The sequence below is a fragment of the Cervus elaphus genome, chromosome 15 (assembly GCF_910594005.1).
Source record: "Cervus elaphus chromosome 15, mCerEla1.1, whole genome shotgun sequence".
Classification (NCBI taxonomy): Eukaryota; Metazoa; Chordata; class Mammalia; order Artiodactyla; family Cervidae; genus Cervus; species Cervus elaphus.
In genome coordinates, this window is record NC_057829.1 from 35,465,274 (window position 1) to 35,492,424 (window position 27,151).

The 27,151-nt window shown below is 47.2% G+C and overlaps 2 protein-coding genes across 4 annotated transcripts; both read right to left on the bottom strand.

Moving 5' to 3' along the window:
- Nucleotides 1-914: 914 nt before the first annotated feature.
- On the bottom strand, nucleotides 915-18,930 carry LOC122708952 (mannose-binding protein A-like). Of its 3 annotated transcripts, XM_043925822.1 has the most exons (6): nucleotides 5,982-6,294; nucleotides 4,351-4,480; nucleotides 3,461-3,650; nucleotides 2,953-3,069; nucleotides 2,009-2,083; nucleotides 915-1,371 (listed from the first exon to the last, which is right to left on the bottom strand). In XM_043925822.1, the coding sequence occupies exons 2-6, from the start codon at nucleotides 4,420-4,422 to the stop codon at nucleotides 998-1,000; spliced, it is 828 nt and encodes a 275-aa protein (XP_043781757.1). In that variant the 5' UTR covers nucleotides 4,423-4,480; nucleotides 5,982-6,294; the 3' UTR covers nucleotides 915-997. The 3 variants fall into 3 exon arrangements, with proteins under 3 accessions (XP_043781757.1, XP_043781759.1, XP_043781758.1); XM_043925824.1 differs by lacking the exons at nucleotides 4,351-4,480; nucleotides 5,982-6,294 and adding an exon at nucleotides 18,922-18,930; XM_043925823.1 differs by lacking the exon at nucleotides 4,351-4,480 and having other exon boundaries at nucleotides 5,982-6,282.
- On the bottom strand, nucleotides 10,149-14,381 carry LOC122708951 (pulmonary surfactant-associated protein A). The gene is made up of 5 exons (XM_043925820.1): nucleotides 14,262-14,381; nucleotides 13,252-13,446; nucleotides 12,863-12,982; nucleotides 12,045-12,122; nucleotides 10,149-11,592 (listed from the first exon to the last, which is right to left on the bottom strand). The coding sequence occupies exons 1-5, from the start codon at nucleotides 14,347-14,349 to the stop codon at nucleotides 11,216-11,218; spliced, it is 858 nt and encodes a 285-aa protein (XP_043781755.1). The 5' UTR covers nucleotides 14,350-14,381; the 3' UTR covers nucleotides 10,149-11,215.
- Nucleotides 18,931-27,151: the final 8,221 nt, after the last annotated feature.

Sequence of the window (27,151 nt, forward strand, 5' to 3'; positions counted from 1 at the left end):
TAATCTCAGCTCCACTACTCTGAGATTGCTCAAGAACATCCATGGTCTTGAGCTGGACTGTCAGCTAAGATGGTGTCAGAACTCTGCTCAGAGGGGACGTTTTATTTGCTGAGTGGATGGTGCTGCATAACTTCCCCTCCAGGGTATGAAACTCACCTTTATGAAGTTTTCCTCTTGTCTTTACTGATAATAGACCTATTGATCTATAATGGGATGAGGATGTCACAGAAGGAAGGGGATGCTGAATATGGAGGGACCAAGACCAACAATGCCGTAGGGAATGATACAGCCTGCCTGACCATTTGCTTCTATGATGCTGGCATATGCTGCAATATCAAATCAGTCTCCTAAAAGTATGCAAGAAGGAAAGGCTGCCCTTTGTCCTCAGGATCACCCCAGTGGCTATAGGGAGACCACAGCCACTTGAGCAGGTGAAGGGATTCCTAGGACTATTCATTGTTACCCATGCCAGATGTTATAGTTTGGCAATGAAAGATTTTCAGGGATAGCTCATGAATAACTAAAAACAACAGTTATGTTGTAGACAGGGTTGGGGTAGCCATTGGAAGGAAGGAGACTTTGACACCAAGTAGTGTCAACTTGGAAAAATGGGAATTGGATCTCTTGGAGGCTGAGACTAATGCTTGCTTGGACACAGATGTGGTCCTCCACTGATCCATCAGCTGGGCTGCAGTGTCCTCACTAAAAACGGAGAGAGTTTGTTTGCTTTTTCTGTAATTGACTCTGACCCAATGCTGTACTCTCAGGCAGCACAGATGGTGTCCTTTGCCATGGACTGGACCAGAAACCCTCATGCCCCACTGGTCAGCCTCTTTTCACTTCCTCCTCCCACAATCCAATACACCCCTTCACTTTCCTCCCATCCCCAAGAAGGAATGAGTCAACACTGGATGTGGGAAAATAAGCACTGAATTCTCTTCCAGAGCAGCAGAGAGGTCAGCAGGGAGTCACTGAGGGAGCAGAGGAACTTGCCTCTTCAGGCTGGAAATTCACAGATGGCCAAGAAGGAAGAAGAACAGGAGATGTCATTCCAGAGCCCGTCTCGTAAGAGGAGCACACAGTCCTCCCCTGAGCCATGGTCATTGGGTTCATCCTTCTTCCAGTTGCTGTAGCCTAGCCTTCCTCCGGTTACATACATAAACTGCCCTTCGGTCGCCTCATCTGTGATGCCCAGGAAGGCAGTATCTGGGGCCATGTCCTGGATGGCTTTGTTCTCCTCTGCATTCTTGGGTGTGGCCACAGTCGCCCCAAGTGCTGTGCACAGAGCCTTCACGCTGGAAAAAGGCATCTTTTCACCATTGGTCACGTACAGCTTCTTCCCAGACTTCTTGCCCAAGGAGAAGGTTTGCACTGAAATCATAAAGGGTAGGTGGGGTTGATTTGGCTTAGAGCCCAGCCCTGGACAGCAGATGAAAAAGCCCTCTCTGGGAATCTGGGGTTGAGCCCCATTCTTCACCACCTCTGGTGAGATCCTGGTAAGAAGGTAAAGGCAAGTCCCTGGCAGCAAGCCAGGGATCTCCTGCGAAATCCCATCCTTAGGATAAATATCTGGAAAAATTGTCCCTGTACTGGTGAACCTAGGAAAACATGCTAGAGCCCCACTGCCAGGTGTAGGCACCAGGGTGAGAAAGAGGCATGGATACCCATCTGAGACCCATGGGTGCTGAGGAAGGAGCAAAAATCCCAGAGTCAGCAGACCTCCACTCCATCCTCCTTCATCTTCCTAACTGCATGCTGGTGAATTAATTATCCACACTTCTTGGACCTAGTTTTTTCTCACCTGTCAATAAAATGGGTGTAATGCCCACACATAGGGATGGCAAGAGGATTGAATGAAATCATATTATTAAGAAAATGACAACCAACCTAGCCCTGGTATATAATAAGTGGTCATACATGTAAGTTCTTTTCCACCCTTCCCCCAAAACCTAGAGCTCTCTGGAGATAAAAGAATCCAGAACACATTGGCGACAGAAAAAAAGCTTACACTTTTTAACACGATCCAGTTCTGATTGCAGGTTCCTTATCTGTCCCTCCAAGCTAGCCAGCTTAGCCTCGGCAACTATAAAGCAATAGGGAGAGGGTATTTATTGAGAAGAAGACCTTAAATTGGAGAGCAGAGTATTTTGAAAATACATGCTTATATTAGCATAGTAAAAAGTATTCCAGAAAAATAAAAAGAAGCAAAAAGAAAATAAAATGTATTCCTGCCTTCCCAAGTATAGTAACTATTAGTAACTATTGTAAACTATAACTCTGGAAATAATAATAATAGTAGCAGTAACAGTAATACCATAAACTATAGCTCTGGGTCCCTTTCTTCATATATTTCTTAAATATTATAATGACTCATAAGAAAGGTCCAACAAATGATTCTCCTTTCTGAAAAATTTTCCTAATCCTATTTTAATTTCTTATTGTAGGCAGACTCTTAAATACATTTGTTATTTTGATAGGCCAGTGGATAAATATTAGTAAGAGGTCATCATTTTGGTTTTGTTGTTACTGAATTTATTTTACTCTCAACTAAGCTGCTATGACGTCACCCATTATCCAGGCATCCTATGAGGCCAACACTTTTCACACCACTCTTGTGACAACAGACATAAAGTAAGGGCAGAAAAGACCCATCTCCATCCTTGCAGCCTGGAACCACGCACTGGACTGCTGCAGCTGAAGAAAGGCCAGGGCACATGTCCTACAGTGGCCTGCTGAGGGAGCAGCTGGCGGAGCTTGGAGGTCTGTACCCAGGCGCCAGTGGGAATCCCCTCAGGCCCCAAGGAACTGAGAGGAACGAGAGTGCTGGGTCAGGAAGCAGAGCTGAGCAGCTCCCAGTGGGGCAGCAGGAGACGGGGCACCTCCCACCTGGCCTGGAGTTCCCAGGGCCTGCGCCCCCTCAGCCCCTACTACATGCTGGGGTGAGCTCCTTACCCGAGCTATCTCCACGATCTCCTTTGTGGCCCCTGGGTCCTGGAAGCCCAGGATTCCCTATATTTCCTGGAGGCCCCATTTTCCCTGGAGGGCCCTGTGAGCCTCTGAGCCCTTGCCCTGTTGGAAGATGAAGGAAATATGATGAGGTTGCTGTCACTCATTCTCTTTCTCCAAAAGCTCAATAGTTGATCGACCCCAAGAAACTGCCACTCAAATTGTGGTGACCCAAGGAAGAAAGATCCTCCTGCCTCCCAGGGATGGCCTGTCCTGAGGCAGCTCCCTGGCAGACAAGACACCCCTTCTCCAAGGACAACCATGCATCACCAATTCCAGGGTGGCAATGAGGGGTTCTGGAGAGCCAGAGAAGCATCTTTAGAGAGAATGCCCTTTCACAGGCACCCACCATAATGAAAGGTGAGCCTCCTCCTGTCTCTATGCTAGATCCCTCAGAGGGGACACTCTCCTGTTGGGGTAAAGCTTTAAGAAGGTGGAATGCCCTGTCTTCTACCTGGTTCTCCCTTTTCTCCCTTGGATCCATCTCGCCCGTCTCTTCCTGGGGTGCCGTTAGTGACTGGGATGGCACAGGCTACCACTGGACAGGTCTTCTGAGCATCCTCACCCACTTTTGCATTTGAGAAGGTTACTGTCACCACACACAGGAGGACAGGAAGTGATGAAAACAGGAACATGATCCTTACCTTAGAATGAAGAGCATTGAGGAAAATAGTTTCATCTCATTTTGTTTAGCCAACATTTGCCACCACCTCTGCAAAGAGGAACTAAAAAGCCTCTTGATGAGGGTGAAAAAGGAGAGTGGGAAAACCTGGCTTAAAACTCAACATTCAAAAAACTAAGATCATAGCATCTGATCCTATTATTTCATGGCAAACAGAAGTGGAAAAAGTAGAAGCAGTGACCGATTTTATTTTCTTGGGCTCCAATATCACTGTGGACGGTGACTGCAACCATGAAATTAAAAGACACTTGCTCCTTGGAAGGAAAGTTATGACAAACCTAGACAGTATATTGAAAAGCAGGGACATCGCTTTGCTGAAAAAGGGTCTATATATAGTCAAAGCTATGATTTTTCCAGTAGTCATGTATGGATGTGAGAGTTGGACCATAAAGAAGTCTGAGTACCGAAGAATTGATGCTTTTGAATTGCAGCGCTGGAGAAGACTCTTGAGAGTTCCTTGGACTTCAAGGGGATCAAGCCAGTCAATCCTAAAGGAAATCAACCCTGAATGTTTATTGGAAGAACTGATGCTGAAGTTCCAATTCTTTGGCCGTCTGATGCGAAGAACCGACTCATTGGAAAAGACCCTGATGCTGGGAAAGAGTGAAGGCAGGAGGAGAAGAGGGTGACAAAATACGAGATGATTGGATGGTGGCACTCACCCAATGGACGTGAGTGTGAGCAAGTTCCGGGAAATGGTGCAGGACAGGGAAGTCGGGCATGCTGCAGTCCATGGGGTCGCAAAGAGTTGGACACGACTGAGCTACCGAACAACAACTGATGTGCTGGGCCCTGTGCTCAGGGCAGTTGACACAGGGAAATATCACAACTCTTGGCTCTGAGTTACTCCTAAGCTACTAGGAAAACTACTACTAGGATAAGTAAACTGTATTAGAGTTAGATTAGTGCTAACACAAATTTAGATGCAAGTGTAATCTGATAGGGGCCCATTTTCCCTGGGACTCTTTTGCCCTGTGGGTTCAAGGCTTAGTAGTTTAGGCAGCCCTAAAGCATGGAGCCCATGGGGTCTGCACAGGACACACAAGCCCTGTCCCTTTTAGAACAGGTGATGGCCCAGCAAAGAGAGCTCATTGCTGGCATGAGCTTTGGCTGCTCTCTTAACTCCCTTTCTTGAAGGTCTACATAGCCTAAATTTCCCTCTTCTATCCCCTCCTATGGACCTGAAAGCTAGACTCAAAACTGCTGCAGGTGATCCAAGGTCCCACAAGGCCCATTGCTTGATGGCACCTGTTTCTACAACATCCATTGTCTCATTTCACATAAAAATCTATTTTACACCCAGGGTCCCAACCACCCTCAGAACCATAGCTGTTTCCCAACAGCCTGTCAATCATCTTGTTTAATAAAGTCTCTATTTTGTGACAGGCACTTGCTGGGACTAGGGACCCAGATTGCCCTGAGGTATGGAACCTTATTCTGACCCTGAGAATGGAGGCTTCTTGGTCATTGATACCAGTCAACTGAGACTTAGATTTACCTCCTTCCCTTCGTTTGAATTTTCCATGGAGAGGCCATTTGTCCAGCCAGAACCCGGGCTTCTAAAATTTCTGTTCACTCTGGGCCCAGTAGGGTCAGCTCACGTTCCTCCTCCTGGCAGGATTCTCTGCGAGCTTCCCAGATGCCTCTCTGGCTCTGCGCCCCATCCAGCTATCAGATCCCCATCCAATCTTTGCCTGAGCTGGCCCCCTTCCAGGAAGCCTTCAGAGCCCAGCCGCCATGGGCTTCCCCCTCTGCTTATCTCTGGCCTCTAACCCCAGTGTCCCTGGAGCTGCTTCATGACTACTGCATCTGTCCTTGCTTCCCCTGGCCTATCAGCTCTCTTAAACCTTTCTTTCCTCCAGGACTCAGTAAGAAGCAATGAGTTGGAAGGGAAATGTTTTTCTTTTATAGGATTTTGAATTTGGGGATTAAGTAATCTCTTTTTTTGGCTGTACCACACAGCAAGTGGAATCCTAGCTCCTGGACCAGAGATGGAACCACTGGTGGGTAACCCCTGGATTGCTGGGGAAGTCCAGGAAGGGAGTTTTCTTGATCAGATCTTCACCTTTCTCCTTTCTTTATCTCCCCCTGATTATGCTAGAGACCAAAGCCAGAGCTAAACATGTTGCTAGCATATACACCCCACTTCCATCCTTCCATTTGGCTGAAAAGACCACCTTTAGTTTGCAGATGGTCAACTGGATTCAGGAAGGGCACAAGACCCCAGGTCAGAGAGAGACAGAGGCCCTCAGAGAGCCTGATGACCCCACCATAGCCCCTGCCTGGAACTCACCAGGCTCAAGTCAAATGGCCAGACTCTTGTCCCAGGCCCCCACTTCTCTCCTCCACGAGTGACCTACTAGGGCCTCCTCAGAGCACAGAGGCTGTGGCTGGGAAGTTGGTCCTCCAGCCTGGGCCTTTGGCAGATGCCTCAGCAACGTCAGCCCCAACTAGTCTAGTGAGCAGGGACAGTGGTGGACTGGCCTTCAACCCCAGATTAATGAACAACCATCCTTAGAACTGCCACATCCTGGGCAGTTCTCCAGAGCTGCTGGTGGGTTCTCCACCTTAGCACTGGGCAGCTCCCTACTGCAGCACCCCAGACACCTCCTACTGCTCCCTCCCACACATCCATCTCTACCACTCAGCTATCTGATCATCTAGAATCACAGATTCTCAGATCATGGATCAGAATCACAGAAGATTGTTCTTTCCCAATATTTATTTCTGGGAGAGACATGCATACACATCCTACCAAACACATGCTCATGCACACGCACACGTACCGGCAGGCACACACACACACACACACATACAGGTACACACCACTGTGTTAGTTGTTTTGCCTAGTTCACCCCTTCATCCATATTTAGTGTACTGGGGGTAGGAGGGAAGGAGTTAAAGACCTACAACATGAAGTCACCTCATCCCTTTCTCCTCATTCAGAACGTCCCTTATCTGTCCTCCCTGGGTGCATCACAGGCCTAGGTACAAGGAGAGGAAGTATTTGTAAATAACTCAAATTCAGAGTTGAGCATGGGCATTTGTACTAGGTGTTCTAGCCAAGAACACTTCTCTCCATCTTTGCACAATTACTTGTTGTCATTCAGATTTCAGCTTAAGTGATATCACTGGAGAAAGCCCTATCACAAAATTATAGTTCTCTGTTTTAATTATCTGCTTATAGTCCATCTCTATGTAAAATTGTCTTATTTCTTTGGTTGCCATATGTATTGACCAGCCTACTCCTTTAGAGCAAGAAGTTCATCAGAACAGGGATCTTACATCCCCACCTACAGGAGGGCCTGGAACAGAATCACTGTTCAATAAACATTATGAAACAAAGGAATCCTCCAGCATTGTGTCTTCAAAGCGGCTCTCTTGACTTCCCTCCACCTAGAGCTGATATCTGTGCTCTCTTTTCCAGGGCAGGAGCTGCCTTTGATTCTTTTCTCCTTGTCTCCAGGGTGTAACTCAGGGCTGGGCACACAGAGAGGATCCATTGACAGAGTGAGGAGAGAAGCAGAGACCATGAGCAGGGCAGACACCAGACCAGTCCAAGCCTCCTCCGCGCCTGGGTTTCCAGGAGCATCCGGTTCTTACTTCCAGAGTCTGAGCAAACGGCCTTTTTCAAGTCCCTGATGCAACTTTGAATTCCTGCCTTCCCCTAAACGTACACCCACTCTTTGAAACACTTATTCTAACAACTAAAGCAACTCTAGAGGTTTGCTTTGTCTCAGGGGGTGGGGCCGCTTCCCGTTGACTCTACTTCGTGATTGGTGATTTGCCTCCTCAAGGGTCATTGGCCCTTGTGTACTCAAGTCACCGTGCCCTGTTCAGCAAGCCTCCCAGATTCCTGTCATCAAGGAGCTGCCAGGCGCTGAGAGGAACCCATTGTAGAGAAGATCGCTGCCTCCCACCAACACACCAGGATTGTGTTTCCTGATGCCATTGACATAACTATGAAGGGCCCTTAGGTTCAGAGGACAAAGAACACTTAAACCTTACAGCAAATGAGCAGACCTCCCAGAAAGGTGGAAATCTGAAACAGAGATTTACATACAACTAGGACACTATATGTGGGCTTCCCTGGTGGTTCAGATGGTAAAAAATCTGCCTCCAATGCAGGAGACCTGGGTTTGATCCCTGGGTTGGGAAGATCCTCTGGAGAAGGGAATGGCAACCCACTCCAGTATTCTTGCCTGGAGAATTCCACGGACAGAGGAGCCTGGCCAACTTCAGTCCATGGGGTTGTGAGAGTTGGACACAACTATGTGACTAACACTTTCACTTTCAGGACCCTATCTGTGCTACAGATTTAGAGGAAAGGTAGCTATAGAAGGAGGGGAAAACTTGGAACAGGAGGAGGGAGGGGTGTGCACTGTGAGCAAAGGGACAATAAGAAATACTTGACTCTGGAAGGAATAAAGATCCTCCCTTGAGGATGCCATAAGCCTGTCCTCTCATAGATCTGGCATTTGAATTTATGCTTATTAGTATTATTTTGCTATGATTGTTATTATTGAATTTTTCCCTTTATGCCAAGATGAAAAACTGTTTTTCAAGTGTTGCAGTTCATCACAATCTAGTGTACTGTGGGGACATAAAGACAATCAAGGACCTTACCCTTAACCCAGGCACTCAGAATTTTCCCAGGTGGAGGTCAGGTCAGTTTGAACCTACCTTGTAAAAACTACCAAATGCAGTGAGAAGTAAGCAGAGTGAAATCTGACTGATACGAGACTCAAAAATAGGCCTCTGAAGACTGTCGCTCTGGACAACAGATAAACAGACAGTTTTAAAAAGACAGTATAAGTGGAACTTCACTGCTTGTCCAGTGGCCAAGACTCTGCAATCCCAATGCGGGGGCCCAGGCTCCGTCCCTGATCAGGGAACTAGATCCCACATGCCACAAGTAAGGATTCACATGCCACAATGAAAGCTGAACATCTCATGTGCCACAACTAAGACTCAGCACAGCCAAATAAGTAAATAAATTTTAAAATAAGAGTGTAAGTAAGGAATAAATAAGGAATAATAAAGGTATAAATAAAAATTTAGCCATGGAATTAATGAGCTAGTATAAGGAAATAACTATAGAGCTATTAATAAAATTTCAAAAACCTTGTTCTTTGGAAAATCAAATATATTTGGCAGATAGGTCCACAGTGGCTTGAATGATTGCTCCCGTTTTCTCATGCCTTCTTTTCATAGAGATACATAGCCATGCCCTTTGCCATGGTACTTTGTAGCACCTCCCACTAGAGTGTGTAGAGTAAACACCCCAACCCCTTTGGTATTTGATTTGGCTCTGTGACCATGAGCAGATACTCAGGGAACAGCAGCTTTAAATGTGAGAAGAATATGTCCCTAGTAGCCACTAATATCAGGATAATTAAATGATGTGGGGAAAATATGAAGCCCCCAAGGAAGCTTGAAGTAAAAAATAGTTATTAAAATCTAGTCGTGCATCAATGGTTAATAGCCCAGTCCCTGGACTCTGACTTCCTGTATTTACAGCCCATTTCTGCCATGAACTAGCTACATGATCTTTGGAAAATCATTTTAACCTATATGTGCCTCAGTATTCATTTTTAAAGACCCCTGGTGCTGGGAATGATTTGAAGGTGGGAGAAGGGGACAACAGAGGATGAGATGGTTGGATGGGATCACCGACTCGATGGACATGAGTTTGAGTAAGCTCTGGGAGTTCGTGATAGACAGGGAAGCCTGGCGTACTGCAGTTCATGGGGTCACAAAGAGTCGGACACAACTGAGCAAATGAACTGATTAGTTTTTAAATTGGGCATAATGATAGCATCTACATATTAGGGTTAATGAGGATTATATGAGTCAGTACAAGTATAATATATGGCACATAGTAAGTGCTATGCGTATATGAGCCATTAGACCAAGTTGGGTATATTCCAGGAATGCAATTGTTCAACATTAAGAAATGTATCCATGTAACTCACTAATTTTATAACAAGTTCAAGAATCTTAATAATCTTATAGATAGGTACAATCTTGAAGCCTTGAGGCTCACTCTTTTCCTCAAACTAATACACAGTCTCAAAATTATTTACATATATTTTTCCTAAGAATGCAAACTTTCTGGGGTTGATTTAAAACATAGTCCAAATGATTATTGCCCCTAGCTTTGTCATTAAAATCTGTCTAATTTCTGATTCATCACCACCCTGGCCATAGAGTGGTGGCTTCTTAAAGTGAAAGGTAGGCAGTAACTTTTTCTCTTATTTTTTTGCATGTGTGGGTGGTAGAGAGAATGATGGTGCCCAACGTGCTTCCAGGATGGAACCAGGTGGCCCCTATCACCCAACAAAGAAAGTTTAACCTGAGATTGAACTTCCCACTTTTCAGGTAAGTAGGGGTTCAGAGCCAGAGTTAACTTGATTTCGAAAAATACAGAAATGTTTCTTGAAACCAAAGCAGTGGAAACTCATGTTAACACATTCATGATTTATTACACTTGAATCATCTCTGTTCAGTGAGAAGGTGGGGTAGTTATGAGCACAAGCTTCAGGTCCAGGTAGATAGGTTTGAAACCAGCCTCTGCCAATTGCTTCATGTTAAAAAAAAAAAAAATTCAAAACATTTCACTTCTGTAAATTTCAGTGTCCTTGTATAAAAGATTGGGGAAAATAATGCTCGTCCCATGACACTGTGTGAAGATTAAATCATATAAGATGTCTTAGAAGTGCATGTCATGGTGCTTGGTATATAGTATGTGCTCAATAAATGGTGGTGTGACAAGTGGCGTGAACTCCTCACTGAGGTTTGAAGAGGTGGGGAATGTGTTCATCAGCAGGCAGTTATTTGGGCAATGTCTAAGGTGGGGGTGAGATCTTCCTTAGAGGTGCTGGCTGACACCCAAGACTCAAGGAAGTGGATAATACATGCCAATCACTAGGAATGAGCTGGCCATCACCATGCTGAAGTACCACCTGGCCCTCTGACTTCATAGAGAGCCTAACAAGATGCCTCCCCACAGACCTCAGGTTGATAGATAAACCCAAATGTATCCTTAGCTCCACATGTGTGAAATTTCCCAGAAGTCCACCTATCATTGTGCTTGAGCAGAACTGCTAAATCTTGATGAGGCTGGGCAAGCAGTGAGCTGCAATGACAGAGTAGAGGGGGCCAGGAAGCAGGCACCCTGTGTGGTGCTTTGGAGGGAACCTTCACCCCAGGACCTTACTGTTGCCATCTGTAAATAAAGGAACTGGACAAGAAGAGGAGGAAAGAAACCTCTGTCCCTTGCAGAAGGGCAAAGTTAGAATGGCTGCCAAGAGTGCAATGCTGAGAAGGGCTTCCAGGGGAGTCAGACTGATTAGTGATCATTGGGGAGGAGTCAGGATCCACCCAGGAGTGGAATGCTCAAGAGTAACTTCAATTCTGATAGCCACAAAGGAGTAATAGCACCTGATCCGTAGACCAGGTGGATCCCCAGGATGGAGGCTGGAAGGAAAGATAGGACTCCGTCCACCCTGTGGCTTTGGTGCCTGCTCAGAACTCACAGATGGCCAGTCGGTACTGCAGGCAGTTCTTGTCGTTCCACTGACCATCTGTGTATATCTCCACACACTTCTCTTTACCCCGGCCCCTAGGCTCCCCTGAGTACCAATTGGTATAATTCACAGGGGCTCCATCCAGGTAATAGAAGTCTCCAGCGGTGGGGCCTTCGACCAGGCCCAGGTAAGCATAAGTGTTGTGCTTCTTCACGATGCTGGTAATGGCTTCATTCTCCTCTGGACTCCTCGGGGTAGCAATCTGTCCACCTGCTCTGGCACATAACTCTTTAATGGCATCAAAATTGACTGACTGCCCATTGGTAGAGAAGACCTTCTCTCCCACTGCCATCATGGACCCCTGCAAACTGAGGACTGACAGCAGAAGAACCCAGGTCAGGCCACAGACCTCTTTGCTTCCTTCCCTTCAGGCTCTCCACCTTTGTGTTCTCCCCAGTCTCCTTATCTTTGCCTGTCTCTGTCATCCCCCCCTTTTCCAATTCTAGTCTTTCTGGATTCTCCACTATGCTCTCGTGATTCTATTTATTCATTCACCCATTTAACAATTACCTATTATTATGTGTCATAAACTGTGCGATTTCCTGGGATTCAAAGAAAGCAATATTGCTAGGGACCTTGCTTCCCCAGGACATAGGGAGCTAATTCGTGCCTACTTCTCTCACCTCTGGCATTTAAGAACATCTAAAACATGACTTCCACATCTACACTTGTTCATCAAGTCTCTACATTCTGGAGCCTGGTTCTAAGGATGAGGAGAACTAATGGGAGACCCCCTACCATATAAAGCCCCAAGGGGGATCCCTTACCGCCCTGTGACTGCAGAACTTGATGTCTGATCTCATGGAGTGTACCCTGGAGCTCTTCATCTAGATACGCTGGAAAGCCTGTAGACAGATCCACAACAAGATGAGAGGATCAACAGGTCAACAACAACCCCACTTGCTGCCAAGCAGATTTGAGATCAACTGCGAGCCTGGAATTCTGCCCTTCACTTGTCTAGAGCCACTGCCCAGGCCCCAGGTCATAAGGGTCCACAAGGCCAGAGTGTGTTTCCATATTCCCTACACACTTGTCCCTTAGTGCAGCCTTGCACCTGCTCGCCCCTTCCCTGCTCTTCTTCCCTTCCATGTCCTTTCATGTATCTGTCTGTCCATATCTGTGGAGTTTTCCAGTTCCTGGGCAGGGCCCCTTTCCCACCCTCCATTAAGAGCAAATGTGGTTCTTTCTGTACTCTGATGAACCCTGATTACTGCTATAAGGAATAGTAAGGAACCTAGAACTCCAGAGGTCCCCTGGGCAAGCAGGGTCCCCAATTTCATCATCCGTCTGCTCCTTGGTCCATGTGCGCCCATACACCTCAGCCCTAGGAAGTGCCTCCCCTCCTCCCATCACTATTCTATTTCCCACACCTGATGTCTTGTATCTCCCTGTCAGCAGTTGTAATGCACAGAAAACTTTCAATTCCCACCAGACTCTGCACTTATGACCCACACCACAGGCACCTCTGGGATGGATGCCCTTTGGGAACTTGCACAATTTTGTCTGACCCCCATCATTCCTCATGTAACTGAACACATGGGCATGGTGTCCAGTCGCCTCTGCCCGTTGGCCCCATCCAGCTCACCTGGAGGACCTCTCTCGCCAGGCTCTCCCTTTTCTCCACGCTCTCCAGTGAGGCCAGGGGCTCCAGTCATCCCATCACGCCCAGGGAGGCCTGGCATTCCTCCAGGGGGTCCCATGGGGCCTGCAGAGAGAGGGAGAGGAGGATGTATGGTATCTGTCACCCACAATGAGTTGGGGCTGATGTGACTGGACCTCCATTTCAGCCAGGCTGACTTGCCTGTCCCTCCATGGGCACCATGAGGATAGACTGTCCAGGGCTGTTCCAGTCTAAGGGTCCCAGGAAATACCCACCAACCAGCTGACCCTTGGACCCAGCCCAGACCCCTGGACCCAGTTGGGCAGGTGGTCCCCTTGAAATCAGGTCACTGTCCCCCAGCTCCCACTCAGTACCTGGAGGCCCAGGGTCTCCTTTGATACCATCTCTCCCATCTCTTCCTGGCAGGCCATGGGATCCAGGAGTGCCAGGAGTGCCAGGACTTCCAAGACAAACTTCCTTCATGTCACACTCGAGGCCAGAAGCCACCATCCAGAGGAGGGTAAGGGTCAAAGAGCACAGCAGCATGGCGCCTGCTCCAGCAACTCCTCCTGCAGAAGAGAAGGGCCATGGCCCCTCTGAAGCATTAATGAGGGCCTCCCCTTGCTCTGCTTTGTCAAGATTCAGCACATGCTGGGGCCTGAGGGCTGGGTTGGTACAGACAGGAACTCTGGAAAGACCCAGATTTTTCTTGGAAACTGCCAGCATCATTTGGTACCTAACACGGTCTCATGCCCCATCCCCCTGGCTGGAGGTGGTATGGTACCTGGTTAGGTGAGGGGTTGTAAAGAGCTCTGGAGAGTCAGAGGACCTGGATTCTACTAGAGTCTCTGTTCCTCGCTGTGTGACCACAGGGAACTCACTTTACCTCTCTTGGCTTTCCCTAACACATCTGCCCTGGAGGCGAGCCTGGCCTGTACCTCCCAGGCTGCTGGGAGGAAGGAAGTGGTCACTCACTCACTCGTTCTGTCTGTCCCTCATACTCTCAGGTGCCCTCCTTTTGAGTTGAGGGATCATGATCCTGAGGATGAGGAGAAATGACCAGGGCCCATGGCTTGGCCATTCCCAGTTAGTCAATGATGGGGAGTCCCCTCCTCCCTGCTCTGGTGTCCCTTTCTCCTTGGAAGGCTGTTTCTCCCCCTGCCTGCAGGGGTCCTCTCCTTGGGGAGAAGGGACCTGGCCTAGGAGCACAGTGAAGAATGAGGATATCTGCAAGCCCATCATCCTGCACCCATAGTTAGGACTCTGTGGAATAGCTCCTAGTAGTACAGGGGAGGCCCCTCCTTCCCACCTGACCTGTAGTGAAGCCTGTGCCTGCTGGGCTGGTTCACCCTGGGGAAGACCCAGAGGATGGGGCTAAACTCACCTGCAAGAACACAGCCCGTGCTCCTTGCCTCCAGAGCAGGGTGGCCAGGTGGATGGTGCCATTTATACTGATGTAGGCCACCAGGCATCCTCTCCACCCTGTAGAGGCTTCTGTCACAAGGGCCTCTACACCAGAAGGACCAGGCAGGAAGCTGCCATCTTGTTTACTCAATAACATTTCCTCACAGGCACTCAGGCTGGAGAGGCACTTAGAAAACCTGCTAACGAGAAACTCCAGGTCGATAAGAAGGGAAATTTCCCATGGGCCAGAGGTCACCCACTTTCCCTCCATCCATCCAGTTTCCCACACAGTGAAGGACGAGAGCACTTACAAGGAGGCATGTGGCAAAGGAAGTCTTCCTCCTCCTGGGTCTCAGCCCCCTGGACCTGGCTAGTGACATGTTCACACTCCTGGGATCACTACCCCCAAAAAGTCCACCAGTAGGAGAGAACATACCAGGGCTGGACTCTTTTCCCAGGGGAGCAGAGAGACAGACCAGTGGTGTAAAGGGCTGTCCGCTGGGGTCATTCCAGTTCCAGAGCTTCTTTGGTTCTTAGAAGTATCCCTGTGGCTCTAAACCACGCAGAGGTCATGTCTCAAGCCAAGGGATCATCAGATTGAGCTGGAACAAACTGTCTGTCAAGGGGCATGGCTCACTACTGAGCCTCCCAACTCCTGCCTCTGGGGTCTGTGGCTGAGTTGATGGGTACATGGTTCACTGGCACAGGTGAACCCTTGGCAGGGTCCCCACTCCTTTGCCTTGGTAGGCTCAGTAGTAGGGAGGCAGGGCAGGAAGCCATGGTTTCTGTCTTGACCATGGTGATGTCTAATGACCCGCAGTAGCAATATCTTTCAGTAGTAGAATGACTTGTGAGGACAATGGAAGAGATTCCCTCTTCAAGCCACTTAATTAGGAGGGAATCTCTAACGTAGGATGGTAACAATGGAGAACCAAGACCATGCTTACCTGTGAGTGGTCTGAAAATCTTGAGATCTGCAGGGAGAGTGGGAGCTTAGCTAATGGAACTCCTCTCCTGGGAGCAGGAGGCCTGTCAGAGCTGATCCGGAGGTCTCGGTGCTTCCAGCTGCCCTGCCGCCACCTGTCACATGCCTGTGACTCTGCCAGGCATGGGATGGGGAGCCAGGGCCAGCACTGGGCTGGGGCAAGCGGGGAGCAGTTCCAGCTTAAGGACCTCAACTTGGCTTGGAGGGAGTGTGGTTCTCGGGGTGAAGAAACAAGAACAGGGAGGCTCTTCTTGGGCAGACTTTGAAGGGCCCTAGGGAAGGCAACCTGGAGGTCAGGGCCATGTGGTTGGTTGGGGAGAGTGTGGACTTAGGAGTCAGAAATACTCAAGTTGTGATTTGGAACTGCCACTCACTTTCCATGTGGTTTTGATCGGGTTATATAACTTCTTGAGCCTTTTTTAATTTTGAATCAAAATTAAATTTCCTATCAAGCCTATAGGAAAGATGCAGGGGCAGTATAAATTTTTTTCTGAAACTATTATAGTCCATCGCCCTAGTACCTTAATTTATATTTTATACAAAGATATTTTTCTACATAGCCATCAAAATGAAGAAATTAGCACTGGTTCAGATATTACTTCCATTAAATAGTGACAGACTATCATGGGGTATTTTATTTAATCATTTAGGTCATCTGTTTAACAAGTTATTCATGTATCTTAATGCCAATATATCAAAGTATGTCATAAAAATTCTAATAAAATCACGAATTATTTATTTACCTGGCCTTACCTCTTTCTTCATCTCTTGTTCCATCAATTCTCCCTTCTGCAGCTTCTCAGAGGATAATGCTTCAAGTTCACAGAACTGAGTGCTGCTTTCCGTGTCTTTGATCATGATTCTTCTCTTGTCTGGAGTGTTCTGACTGCATTTTTCTGCCACAAAAAAAGTAGATATCATACAATATTTGTCTCTGACTTATCTCACTTGGCTTCCCTGGTGACTCAGATGGTAAAGAGTCTGCCTGCAGAGCAGGAGATCTGGGTTCAATCCCTGGGTCAGGAAGATCCCCTGGAGAAGGAAATGGCAACCCACTCCAATATTCTTGCCAGGGAAATCCCATGGATAGAGGAGCCTGGCAGGCTACAGTCCTTGGGGTCGCAAAGAGTTGGACACGACTGAGCGACTAATACTTATCTCACTTAGCATAATGTCCTCAAGGTCTATCCATGTTGTTGCAAATGGAAGGATTCCCTTGTTCTCATGGCTGAATAATATTTCATGGTATGTATACACCACATCTTATTTACCCATTCATGTATCAATGGACATTTAGGTTATTTCATACTTGGCTATTGTGAGTAATGCTGCAATGAACACGGGAATACAGACATCTCTTGATAAACTGTTTTCATTTCCTTTGAATATATACTCAGATATATACTTTGAATATATACTGAGATGTCTGTAGTTCTATTTTAAAATTTTTGAGAAACCACCATACTGTTTCCCATAGTGACTAGACCTGTTTACCAGTTTACAATTCCACCAACAGTGCACAAAGGAAAAAATAATCTTTTTACTGTAAGTATGCAATATTACTCTTTGGTTATCTGAAGTTCAGATGTAGTTGGGCATCTTATATTTTATCTGGCAACCCTACCTGCAGGGACCTAGTCCTGCAGAGGTTGAACAGAGATCTCCTTTGGCTTTGCTGTCACCTCATGGGTCTAATTTGGGACCGCGTGGTCAAAATGAATCATCTTGGGCTCTGACCTCTATGTGGCTGGTGAGCAGGAGAGTGTGTGGGTACAAATGAGGCTGCTATTTAAAACAAACTCCAGGACTTCCCCAGTGGACCAGTGGTTAAGACCAGGGAGCGTGGGTTTGATCCCTGGTCAGGGAACTAAGATCTCACATGCTGTGCAGTGTGGCCAAAAAATAAAAAATAAAACAACCCCTAGTTCTCCTGAAGTGGTAGGGGATACCCAGGAGCCACGGGTGAGAATGCTCAGGGCTTGTTTCATGCCCTGTCTCCACCTGGACAAGAGTGACTCTCCCGAGGGAGTTCCCATGGCTACATCGGGAGGGTGGGCAGGGAAGTAAGATACGGTAGGATAGAGAAAAGGAAAGGACTGAGTGTGGCCAGAGTGCCTGACCCATCTCCCAGGGAATGAGTGTCCATCAAAGCAGAGATGTTGACCATGTGCAGAGGTTTCTCACCAAGTCAGAGTGTCCCTTTCTCTGGGGCAGTGGACTTCAGACACCTTGCAAGGCACACATGCTCAGCCCAGAGAGGAGACAGCAGTCAGAGCTCAGGTTCTGGTGCTTATTTACATGTGACTGCCTGCTGGAGGCAAAGCTGAACACAGCCTACGGGGTAGGACAGGTGGACGGAGGGACTAGCAGCAAGCAGGCTGGGGTTCACCTCCCCGGGAAGGACGCAGGATGGGCTGCCCCTGGATCCCAGCCTCAGGGAGTTAGAGAGACTGTCTGCCACCTATTCTGTGACAGGGAGAGGACTTTCAACAGCCTGCAAGCTTCTTCACAGACAGCGCTTTAGTTTATCCGAGGATCAAGGAGGCCCTGGTCATCAGAATCAAACATGCACATTAGCCTGTGCTCTAAACGGTTACAGTGGTTCCGGGAGGAATCCCAAACTCAGGACAACATGGAGCTCTCTTTTCCCCCTGATTCGCAGAACCACCAGCTTCTGATCTGTCTGATTCCAGCCTCATGTCTGTATTGGAGTCGAAGGGACTTTTCCCATCATGTATCTCCCCATGCCTCCCCACATTCATTATGTTCATTTATCACATTCATCCAGGCCCCCACTGCCCCTCAGAGAACCTCGGAGCCCACATCCTGATACACAAGTGACCTCCTGTGTCAGCCTTGGCCTCCACCTGGGAGCCTGGCCCCAGAACACCATGGGGTCAGCAGTGTGAGTCTGCACAGAGCTCTCTACAGAGGCTTGTTCTTTTGGGTCCTTCCACATGGCCTACTCTCCCACGTGCAGTGCCCTTCTGTGAGCCCTCCTGTATTTAATTAACCTCAGATTACAGCAAAACTATCTCAGTACATTTCATCCCAGACTTTAGAAAACATTTCAGAAGAGCCCAAAGCCTCTGGGCACAAAGGTCCTGCAATGCTTGTCCCAGTGACCCGGGATGTGGGAACAATGTCTCCTGAGGCCAGGATGTGGGCCTAAGATTGGCTATGGTCTGGGTTTCATTTTCTAGAAGACTTGAATGTTCAAGAGGGGACATTCTCTGGGGCTTTCAACTTAAAGTAGCTCAAGAATGGGGCTGAAAAGGAGGTCTCAGCACCTCCTACCCTGCTCTCTCACAGCATCCGGGCAGGCAGTCAGACCACAGGCTACCCCACCTCACTGAGCTGAAGAGATGATGAGACAACCATTCAGGTAGTGGTCCTGGCAGGCGGACTGATGTGGGGGAAATCTGATCCTCGGTGGAGTGTCCCACATCTGTAGGGAGCAGGGACCAGCCCCTCACATACTAGCCCAGTGTCCACCCTCTGAGGGGCAAGCAGGGCTTCCCTGGCCTCTACATCACTCCTAAATCTACAGTCTTCTGAAACTGCCCTCTGCTTTGCTGCTGCTGCCTCCGATCCCTCCATCCCACGTACCGGAGGATCTGCTGGGTTGTTATTCACTGCCCCAGGAGAAGCTGACCAGGAACAAGTAAAGACTCCAGATTCCAATCAGTATGTATCTGAAACAGCTTCAACCAAACACATTTTCGTTTACCAGGAGATGGTGTTAATATGAAAATTATGACTATAAGCATAAATGTAAAAAACTGAATTTGTGCTTCATATATGACCTGAGCCAGAGGAACTCAGCCTGCTGCAAATCGAGCATAGCCCCATCCTCTGACAGAGCTGGGACTTCCCTAAGCTACATGAAAGTGAAAGTGTTTCTATTAGTCGCTCAGTCATGTTGGACTCTTTTGCGACCCCATGGACTGTAGCCCGTCTGTCTCCTCTGTCCATGGGAGTCTCCAGGCAAGAATACTGGAATGGGCAGAGTGGATAGCTACATGGCTATACCCCAACTCAAGACCAGAGGGCACATGCTGACCATGGCCCCCACACTGCCCAAGTCCAGGAGCCAGGTCTGCAGGGACATTCAGAGAGGCAGGGCCTTCAGGAATTCAACTACGGCAGGCCCCCAAAGGGCCACTGGCCGCCAGCCATGTCTGCTTCCATAAAAGAGCCTTGTCTTGGCAGTCCAGCTGTCCTGTCCTGGGGCTGTGCCCTCTGCCAGAGCTCTGTCTGCCCACAGCTCTGCAGACATCCATAGGACACACAAAGATTCTGCCTGAGATGCCAATTGGTCCAAAGACCAACAGTGAGGAGGAGAAAAAGCCTCTGCCCAAGAAGTGCGTAAGAGTAGGCTGAGGATGAGTGTCTAGGATAAACAAGAACCAGGGAAGGGAACAGTGAACTAATTAGAGTCCCACAAGGATGCAAGCCACACCATGGATGTAGAGGAAACTGAATGACCAGCAGAGCATTGTTCCACAGCCCCAGAGAATTGAGGAGAGTTGGCTGGATTGGGAAACACATATGAGAGGAATAGAGAGGCCCAAGGAGGGAAGGCGAAGAAGGCAATAGCAACCCACTCCAGTACTCTTGCCTGGAAAATCCCATGGACGGAGGAGCCTGGTAGGCTGCAGTCCATGGGGTCACTAAGAGTCAGACATGACTGAGCGACTTCACTTTCACTTTTCACTTTCATGCATTGGAGAAGGAAATGGCAACACACTCCAGTGTTCTTGCCTGGAGAATCCCAGGGACAGGGGAGCCTGGTGGGCTTCCGTCTATGGGGTCGCACAGAGTCGGTCACGACTGAAGCGATTTAGCAGCAGCAGCAGTAAGGAGGAAAGGAGACCGAGGTTGGTGCATGTAATGAAAGGTCAGAGGGTGGCAGGACACAGTGCCACAAACTCTCCTGCATGTGCCTGAGTCTTACAACCCTGGGGAGCTCCTTACTCAGGAAGCCCCCTGGTTCCCAGCTGTGCCCCTGAGGCCTGGCTTGCTGCAGGGTGGGGGATGATGGCACCTGGGGCAGGGCCTTCAATGTCTTTAATCAGGCATTCCCTTTGCCTTCTAAGGTCCACTGAAGAGCAGACGCGAAAGTTGGATGGCTTGTGTGTGCCATATGGTTTTCTGAGGAACCTGAGGGTCAGTCTCTCATGTGCATAATCCCTCCCCCTGGGAAAAGGGTTTGCTCTAGAGATGGAATGTTAAGAAAAGGGTTCTGACTTCTCAGGGCCTGTGAATGGCTTCTGTACCTACAGAGGCAGGAGGTGATCCCTGAGCCTTAAGGCTCATCATTCCCAATAGAACTCACAAGAGGGAGCCCACGGCTCAGTCCAGTTCAGACGTTCAGTCGTGTCTGACTGTCTGCGACCCCATGGACTGCAGCATGCCAGGCTTCCCTGTCCATCATCAACTCCCAGAGCTTACTACAACTCATGTCCATTGAGTCAGTGATTCCATCCAACCATCTCATCCTCTGTGGTCCCCTTCTCCTCCCACCTTCAATCTTTTCCAGCATCAGGGTCTTTTCTAATGACTCAGTTCTTCCCATCAGGTGGCCAAGGTATTGGAGTTTCAGCTTTAGCATCAGTCCTTCCAATGAACACCCAGGACTGATCTCCTTTAGGATGGACTGGTTGGATCTCCTTGCTGTTCATGGTACTCTCAAGAGTCTTCTTCAACACCATAGTTCAAAAGCATCAATTCTTCAGTGCTCGCCTTTCTTTATGGTCCAACTCTCACATCCATACATGACCACTGGAAAAACCATAGCCTTGACCAGACCTTTGTTGGCAAAGTAATGTCTCTGCTTTTTAATATTCTGTCTAGGTTGGTCATAACTTTTCTTCCAAGGAGTAAGTGTCTTTTAATTTCATGGCTGCAATCACCATATGCCATGATTTTGGAGCCCCCAAAAATAGTCTCTGTTTCCACTGTTTCTCCGTCTATTTGCCATGAAGTGATGGGACCAGATGCCATAATCTTGGTTTTCTGAATGTTGAGTTTTAAGCCAACTTTTTCACTCTCCTCTTTCACTTTCATCAAGAAACACTTTAGTTCTTCTCTTACTGCTGTCGTGTGTACCTGCATATCTGAGATTATTGATATTTCTCCTGCAGTCTTGATTCCAGCTTGTGCTTCATCCAGTCCCACATTTCTCATGATGTACACTGCATGTATGTTAAATAAGCAGGGTGACAACATACAGCCCGTGGCTATCCCACAGGAAATGCATGGGTCAGCTCTGCCCTCTGGTGGTTGCAGGAAAAATTGCAGTCAAATGAGATGGTCTGAAAACAAACGTCACACATCACACTTTCCCTGTTCATTCATTCCACCTTCACGGAGGGCTGTTTTATATCAGGGGCCTTGATAGGTCCTGACTTAATCCTTTCACTCTCCTGGCTCTACCATGAGGATCCTCCCTTCTTTCCCTCTGACCTAGCCTGATAGTCTTCACCCTTGGACGTTCCATCGCTATTTCCACAGAGGCTGGCTCAATGCTGTGCCCTGGAGAAGGCGAATGTGAACCAGTGTCCACTCCTGAGCCCCTGTTAGGTTTCTTTACATCCACCATATCCTTCCCAGGGCTCCTCTTTACTCCCTTGTATAATAGAGGAACCGAGGCTCAGTGAGGCTCTATAACTTACCAGAAGTAGCACGGTCTGCAGGTTCTAGAGTCAGGTTTGAACTTCTTCCCATTTGATCTGACAGAAACTTGGGCAAAGCTTCCCTGAAGATCCAGTGCATCTTTTGCCCACAGCCTTGGCTTAGGCTCTGGATGGACTCCTCTTGGACAGTCACTCTGGTAGTGACTTGATCAGTTCAGTTTAACTTATATGCAGAGTACAGCATGAGAAACGCTGGGCTGGAAGAAGCATAAGCTGGAATCAAGATTGCCGGGAGAAATATCAATAACCTCAGATATGCAGATGACACCACCCTTATGGCAGAAAGTGAAGAGGAACTAAAAAGCCTCTTGATGAAAGTGAAAGAGGAGAGTGAAAAAGTTGGTTTAAAGCTTAACATTCAGAAAACGAAGATCATGGCATCTGGTCCCATCACCTCATGGGAAATAGATTGAGAGACAGTGGAAACAGTGTCAGACTTTATTTTCTGGGCTCCAAAATCACTGCAGATGGTGACTGCAGCCATGAAATTAAAAGACGCTTACTCCTTGGAAGGAAAGTTATGACCAACCTGGATAGCATATTAAAAAGCAGAGACATTACTTTGCCAACAAAGGTCCGTCTGGTCAAGGCTATGGTTTTTCCAGTGGTCATGTATGGATGTGAGAGTTGGACTGTGAGGAAAGCTGAAGGCCGAAAAATTGATGCTTTTGAACTGTGGTGTTGAAGAAGACTCTTGAGAGTCCCTTGGACTGCAAGGAGGTCCAACCAGTCCATCCTAAAGGAGATCAGTCCTGGGTGCTCATTGGAGGGACTGATGCTGAAGCTGAAACTCCAATACTTTGGCCACCTCATGTGAAGAGTTGACTCATTGGAAAAGACCCTGATGCTGGGAGGGATTGGGGGCAGGAGGAGAAGGGGACGACAGAGGATGAGATGGCTGGATGGCATCACTGACTCGATGGGCATGAGTTTGAGTAAACTCCGGGAGTTGGTGATAGACAGGGAGGCCTGGCATGCTGCGATTTATGGGGTCGCAAAGAGTCAGACACGACTGAGCGACTGAACTGAACTGAACTGATCAAGTCACTACCAGAGTGACTTGATAGATAGACCTTATCCAAGCCTCAGGTCCCAGGACTGCTCACTGTATCAGCCAGAAGCTCCAGCCTTGCTCTTTGCCTAGAATCCACATCCACCCCTGGACATGTTTGATCCTGGATCAGCCAGACTACTGGGCACAGCAAATTATGCCCCAGCCTCCAGTCCCAGGGCTGCTGCTCCAGATCTTGACTCAGGCTGCTCCTAGGCCTTCAGCAGGTACACAGCCAGTGGTGCCATCAGGGGAGGCTCTTCACTCTAGATTAAAAGCCTGAAGGCCTCCCTGGCCCAGAAGCCCTGGAGAGGTGAGAATCCCAACCTGTATGCACCTTGTGCAGCCCTAAGTAACTGAACGCAGTCCAGCCCTGGTGCCCTGCCAGACCCAGACAGACCACCAGGAGCCCCTGATGCCATGAAATAGCCTCTGCTGTTCTCTTTCCACCCAGCAACAGAAGCTTTGACAGAGAAAAAGTGTTCCAATATATCTAATGTCTTTGGTGGTTAAACTTCTCCCAGAAGTTTCTTAACTATTGTTAAGAAATAATGAATTACATCATCAATTTAAATTTAACTCGTTACATTTTCTAGATGTTAAAATATAATGGGAATCATTTTAAAAACCACTACCATAAACAGTGTTGCGATGAACACTGGGGACATGGAAGCAACCTAGATGCCCATCAGCAGACAAATGGATAAGGAAGCTGTGGTACATACACACCATGGAATATTACTCAGCCATTAAAAAGAATTCATTTGAATCCATTCTAATGAGATGGATGAAACTGGAGCCCATTATACAGAGTAAAGTAAGCCAGAAAGATAAAGGCCAGTACAGTATACTAACACATATATATGGAATTTAGAAAGATGGTAACGATAACCCTATATGCAAAACAGAGAAAGAGACACAGAAGTACAGAACAGACTTTTGGATTCTGTGGGAGAAGGCGAGGGTGGGATGTTTAGAGAGAACAGCATCAAAACATGTATATTATCAAGGGTGAAACAGATCACCAGCCTAGGTTGGATGCATGAGACAAGTGCTCGGGGCTGGTGCACTGGGAAGACCCAGAGGGATCGGGTGGAGAGGGAGGTGGGAGGGGGGATCGGGATGGGGAATACATGTAAATCCATGGCTGATTCATGCCAATGTATGACAAAACCCACTACAATATTGTAATTAGCCTCCAACTAATAAAAATAAATGAAAAAGAAAAAAAAGAAAAAATAAATAAAATTAATATAAATATTAGCTATATTCCCTGTGCTGTACTATATTCCCTTGTCACCTATTGAAACATAGTTTCTACCTCTTAATCTCTTGCCCCTCCCCACTTCCCTACTATGATAACCACTAGTTTGTTCTCTGTAAGTCTGTTTCCTTCTTGTGATACATTTTATTTGATATTAAATATGAGTGACGACATACAGTATCTGTCTTTGTTTCATTAAGTTTAATACTCTTCAGGTCCATCCATGTTGTTGCAAATGGCAGAATTCCATTCTTTTTATGATTGAATAACCTCAGTCAGTAAAGAATCTGCCTGAAGTGCAGGAGACCCAGGTTCGATCCTAAGGTTGGGAAGATCCCCTGGAGAAGGAAATGGCTACCCACGCCAGTATTCTTACCTAGAAAATCCCATGGACAGAGGAGTCTGGTGGGCTGCAGTCCATGGGGTCACAAAGAGTCAGGCACAACTAACACTTCACATTTCATAAAATATATACATCTTCTTTGTCCATTCATCTGTTGATGGACACTTAGCTTGCCCCATATCTTCGCTATTGTAAATAATGCAGCTGTGAACGTGCATGCTAACGTGCTAAGCTGCTTAAGTCGTGTCTGACTCTTTTGTGACCCTATGGACTGTAGCCCACCAGGCTCCTCTGTCCATGGGATTCTCCTGGCAGGCATACTGGAGTGGGTTGCCATTTCATCCTCCAAGGGATCTTCCAGTACCAGGGGTTGAACCCTCATCTTTTATGTCTCCTGCATTGGTAGGCGGGTTCTTTACCACTAGCACCACCTGGGAAGCCCCAGCTCTGAACATTAAGGTACATATATCTTTTTGAATTAGTGCTTTTATTTTCTTCAGGTAAATACCCAGGAGTGGAATTGCTGGATCATATGGTAGTTCTTTGGCACTGCCTTGCTTTGGGATTGGAATGAAAATTGACCTTTTCTGGTTCTGTGACCACTGCTGAGTTTTCCAAATTTGCTGACGTATTGAGTGCTGCACTTTAACAACATCATCTTTTAGGATTTGAAATAGCTCAGCTGGAATTCTGTCACCTCCACTAGCTTTTTTCATAGTAATGCTTCCTAAGGCCCACTTGTGTTCACGTTCAAGGATGTCTGGCTCTAAGTGAGTGACCACACCATCATGGTTATCTGGGTCACTAAGACCTTTTTTGTATAGTCAGTTTTCATTCCGATGTCAAAGAATGTTGAAACTACCATGCAGTTGTGCTCATTTCACATGCCAGCAAGGTTATGCTCAAATCCTTCAAGCTAGGCTTCAGCAGCATGAACTGAGAACTTCTAGACATACAAGCTGGTTTCCAAGAGGCAGAAGAACCAGAGATTAAATTGCCAACATGGATCATGGAGAAAACAAGGGAATTCCAGAAAAACATCTACTTCTGCTTCACTGACTACGCTAAAGACTTTGACTCTGTGGATCACAACAAATTATGGAAATTCTTAAGAGATGGGAATAACAGCCCTAACCACTAGACCACCAGGTAACTCCCTATTTATTCTCTTTTTGATTACAGCCATTATGACAGGTTTGAGGTAATATCTCATTGTGGTTATGATTTGCATCTCCTGATGTTCAGTGATGTTGCACATCTTCTCATGTGACTATTGGCCATCTGAATGTTTTCTTCAGAAAAAATATCTATTCAGGTCTTCTGCCCATTTCTTAATTATTTGTTTTATATATACATATATATATAAAGTTACAAGAGCTCCCGTCTGGCCTGCAAACTTTCTGCAGAAAAATCAGCTGACAGTTTTACGAGGGTTTCCTTATATGTGAATCGGTTCTTCTCTTGCTGCCTTTAAAATTCTCTTTAACTTTTTTAATTTAAATATCTTATTATATCTTGGTATAAGTCTGTTTGGGTTCATCTTGTTTGAGACCCTCTGTGGATAGGAGGGAGGGAAGGGAAAAGAGATAGAAAAAAGGAGGGATGGTTAGGAGTGGGAGAGAGGGAGTGAGGCAGGAGGGAAGGAAGAGGGGAAGGGAAGGGAGGGAGGAAACCACCGTTTGCCATGCCTGAGCATTCACACATTACTGTTCTCTCTTGTCTATAGTTTTCCCTAAGGAAAGCTTAAAATTACTGTCCATCCGAGTATCTGATTTACATAATAAAATATAAATGCATGTTGTATAATTTTAAACAACGAATTGAAATAGATGCAAATCTACATGCTAATGACATCAGGTGACCATATAAGATTAAAATTCACCATTTTGGACTACAACAAAAACCTCAAAATTTTTTGAAAAATACAAGTAACAGAGATTATTTTCTGTAATTGCCTGTCAGAGAAACTAGAAACAAGTGGAAAAGTTGAAGCAGAAAACCATGTGGAAATTGTAGAACTGCCTCTGGGGTAAATTTTGGATCTAGAAGCCACTGGAATCTATCTGTAGCTCAGAAAGTTACAAATGGAAAATGAAACATAAGCAGAGAAACAGAAATAAGATAGAAACAAGTGAGATACCATAGAACTCATGACTTTGGAATATTTGGTGCCAAAATCAGAGCTAATTAAAGGTGATCATCCTTCTTTCCTTCTCACCCCCCCTGTACCACATTTTTTGGGGGGAGATAAAGTTCCTAGGTAGGACCCTCAATCTTGGCAACAGGAGGAGGGGTCACTGCTATTCAGAGCTGAGTGGAGGGAGGTGGAGGGACCTGCCTCTTGGGAGGGAAGCAGCCCTGGGGGAGGTGATGGGGAGGCGGCACTGTCAGCCTGGCCAGGGCTGCCCCTGGAAATGTCTAGGAGATCCTCAGCCCAAGAGAACAAGCCAACCAGCTTTACGTCACCCACAAATATCAAGAGGTCCCTACCCCACTGCACCCAACCTCCTGTCAGAAAGAGGGAGGTGT

Excerpts from the sequence above, each read along its gene's own strand:
- LOC122708952 (XM_043925822.1), bottom strand. The coding sequence starts at position 4,422 with ATGGACTGCAGCATGCCCGACTTCCCTGTCCTGCACCATTTCCCGGAA. Across the intron at positions 3,651-4,350 it reads CTCACACTCACGTCCATTGG|GTAAGGATCATGTTCCTGTT; the intron begins GTGAGTGCCACC and ends CTTCATTCTAAG. Across the intron at positions 1,372-2,008 it reads ACTGGATCGTGTTAAAAAGT|TGCAAACCTTCTCCTTGGGC; the intron begins GTAAGCTTTTTT and ends TTATGATTTCAG.
- LOC122708951 (XM_043925820.1), bottom strand. The coding sequence starts at position 14,349 with ATGCCTGGTGGCCTACATCAGTATAAATGGCACCATCCACCTGGCCAC. Across the intron at positions 12,123-12,862 it reads TGGCGAGAGAGGTCCTCCAG|GCTTTCCAGCGTATCTAGAT; the intron begins GTGAGCTGGATG and ends ATCTGTCTACAG. Across the intron at positions 11,593-12,044 it reads AGTTCTGCAGTCACAGGGCG|TCCTCAGTTTGCAGGGGTCC; the intron begins GTAAGGGATCCC and ends TTCTGCTGTCAG.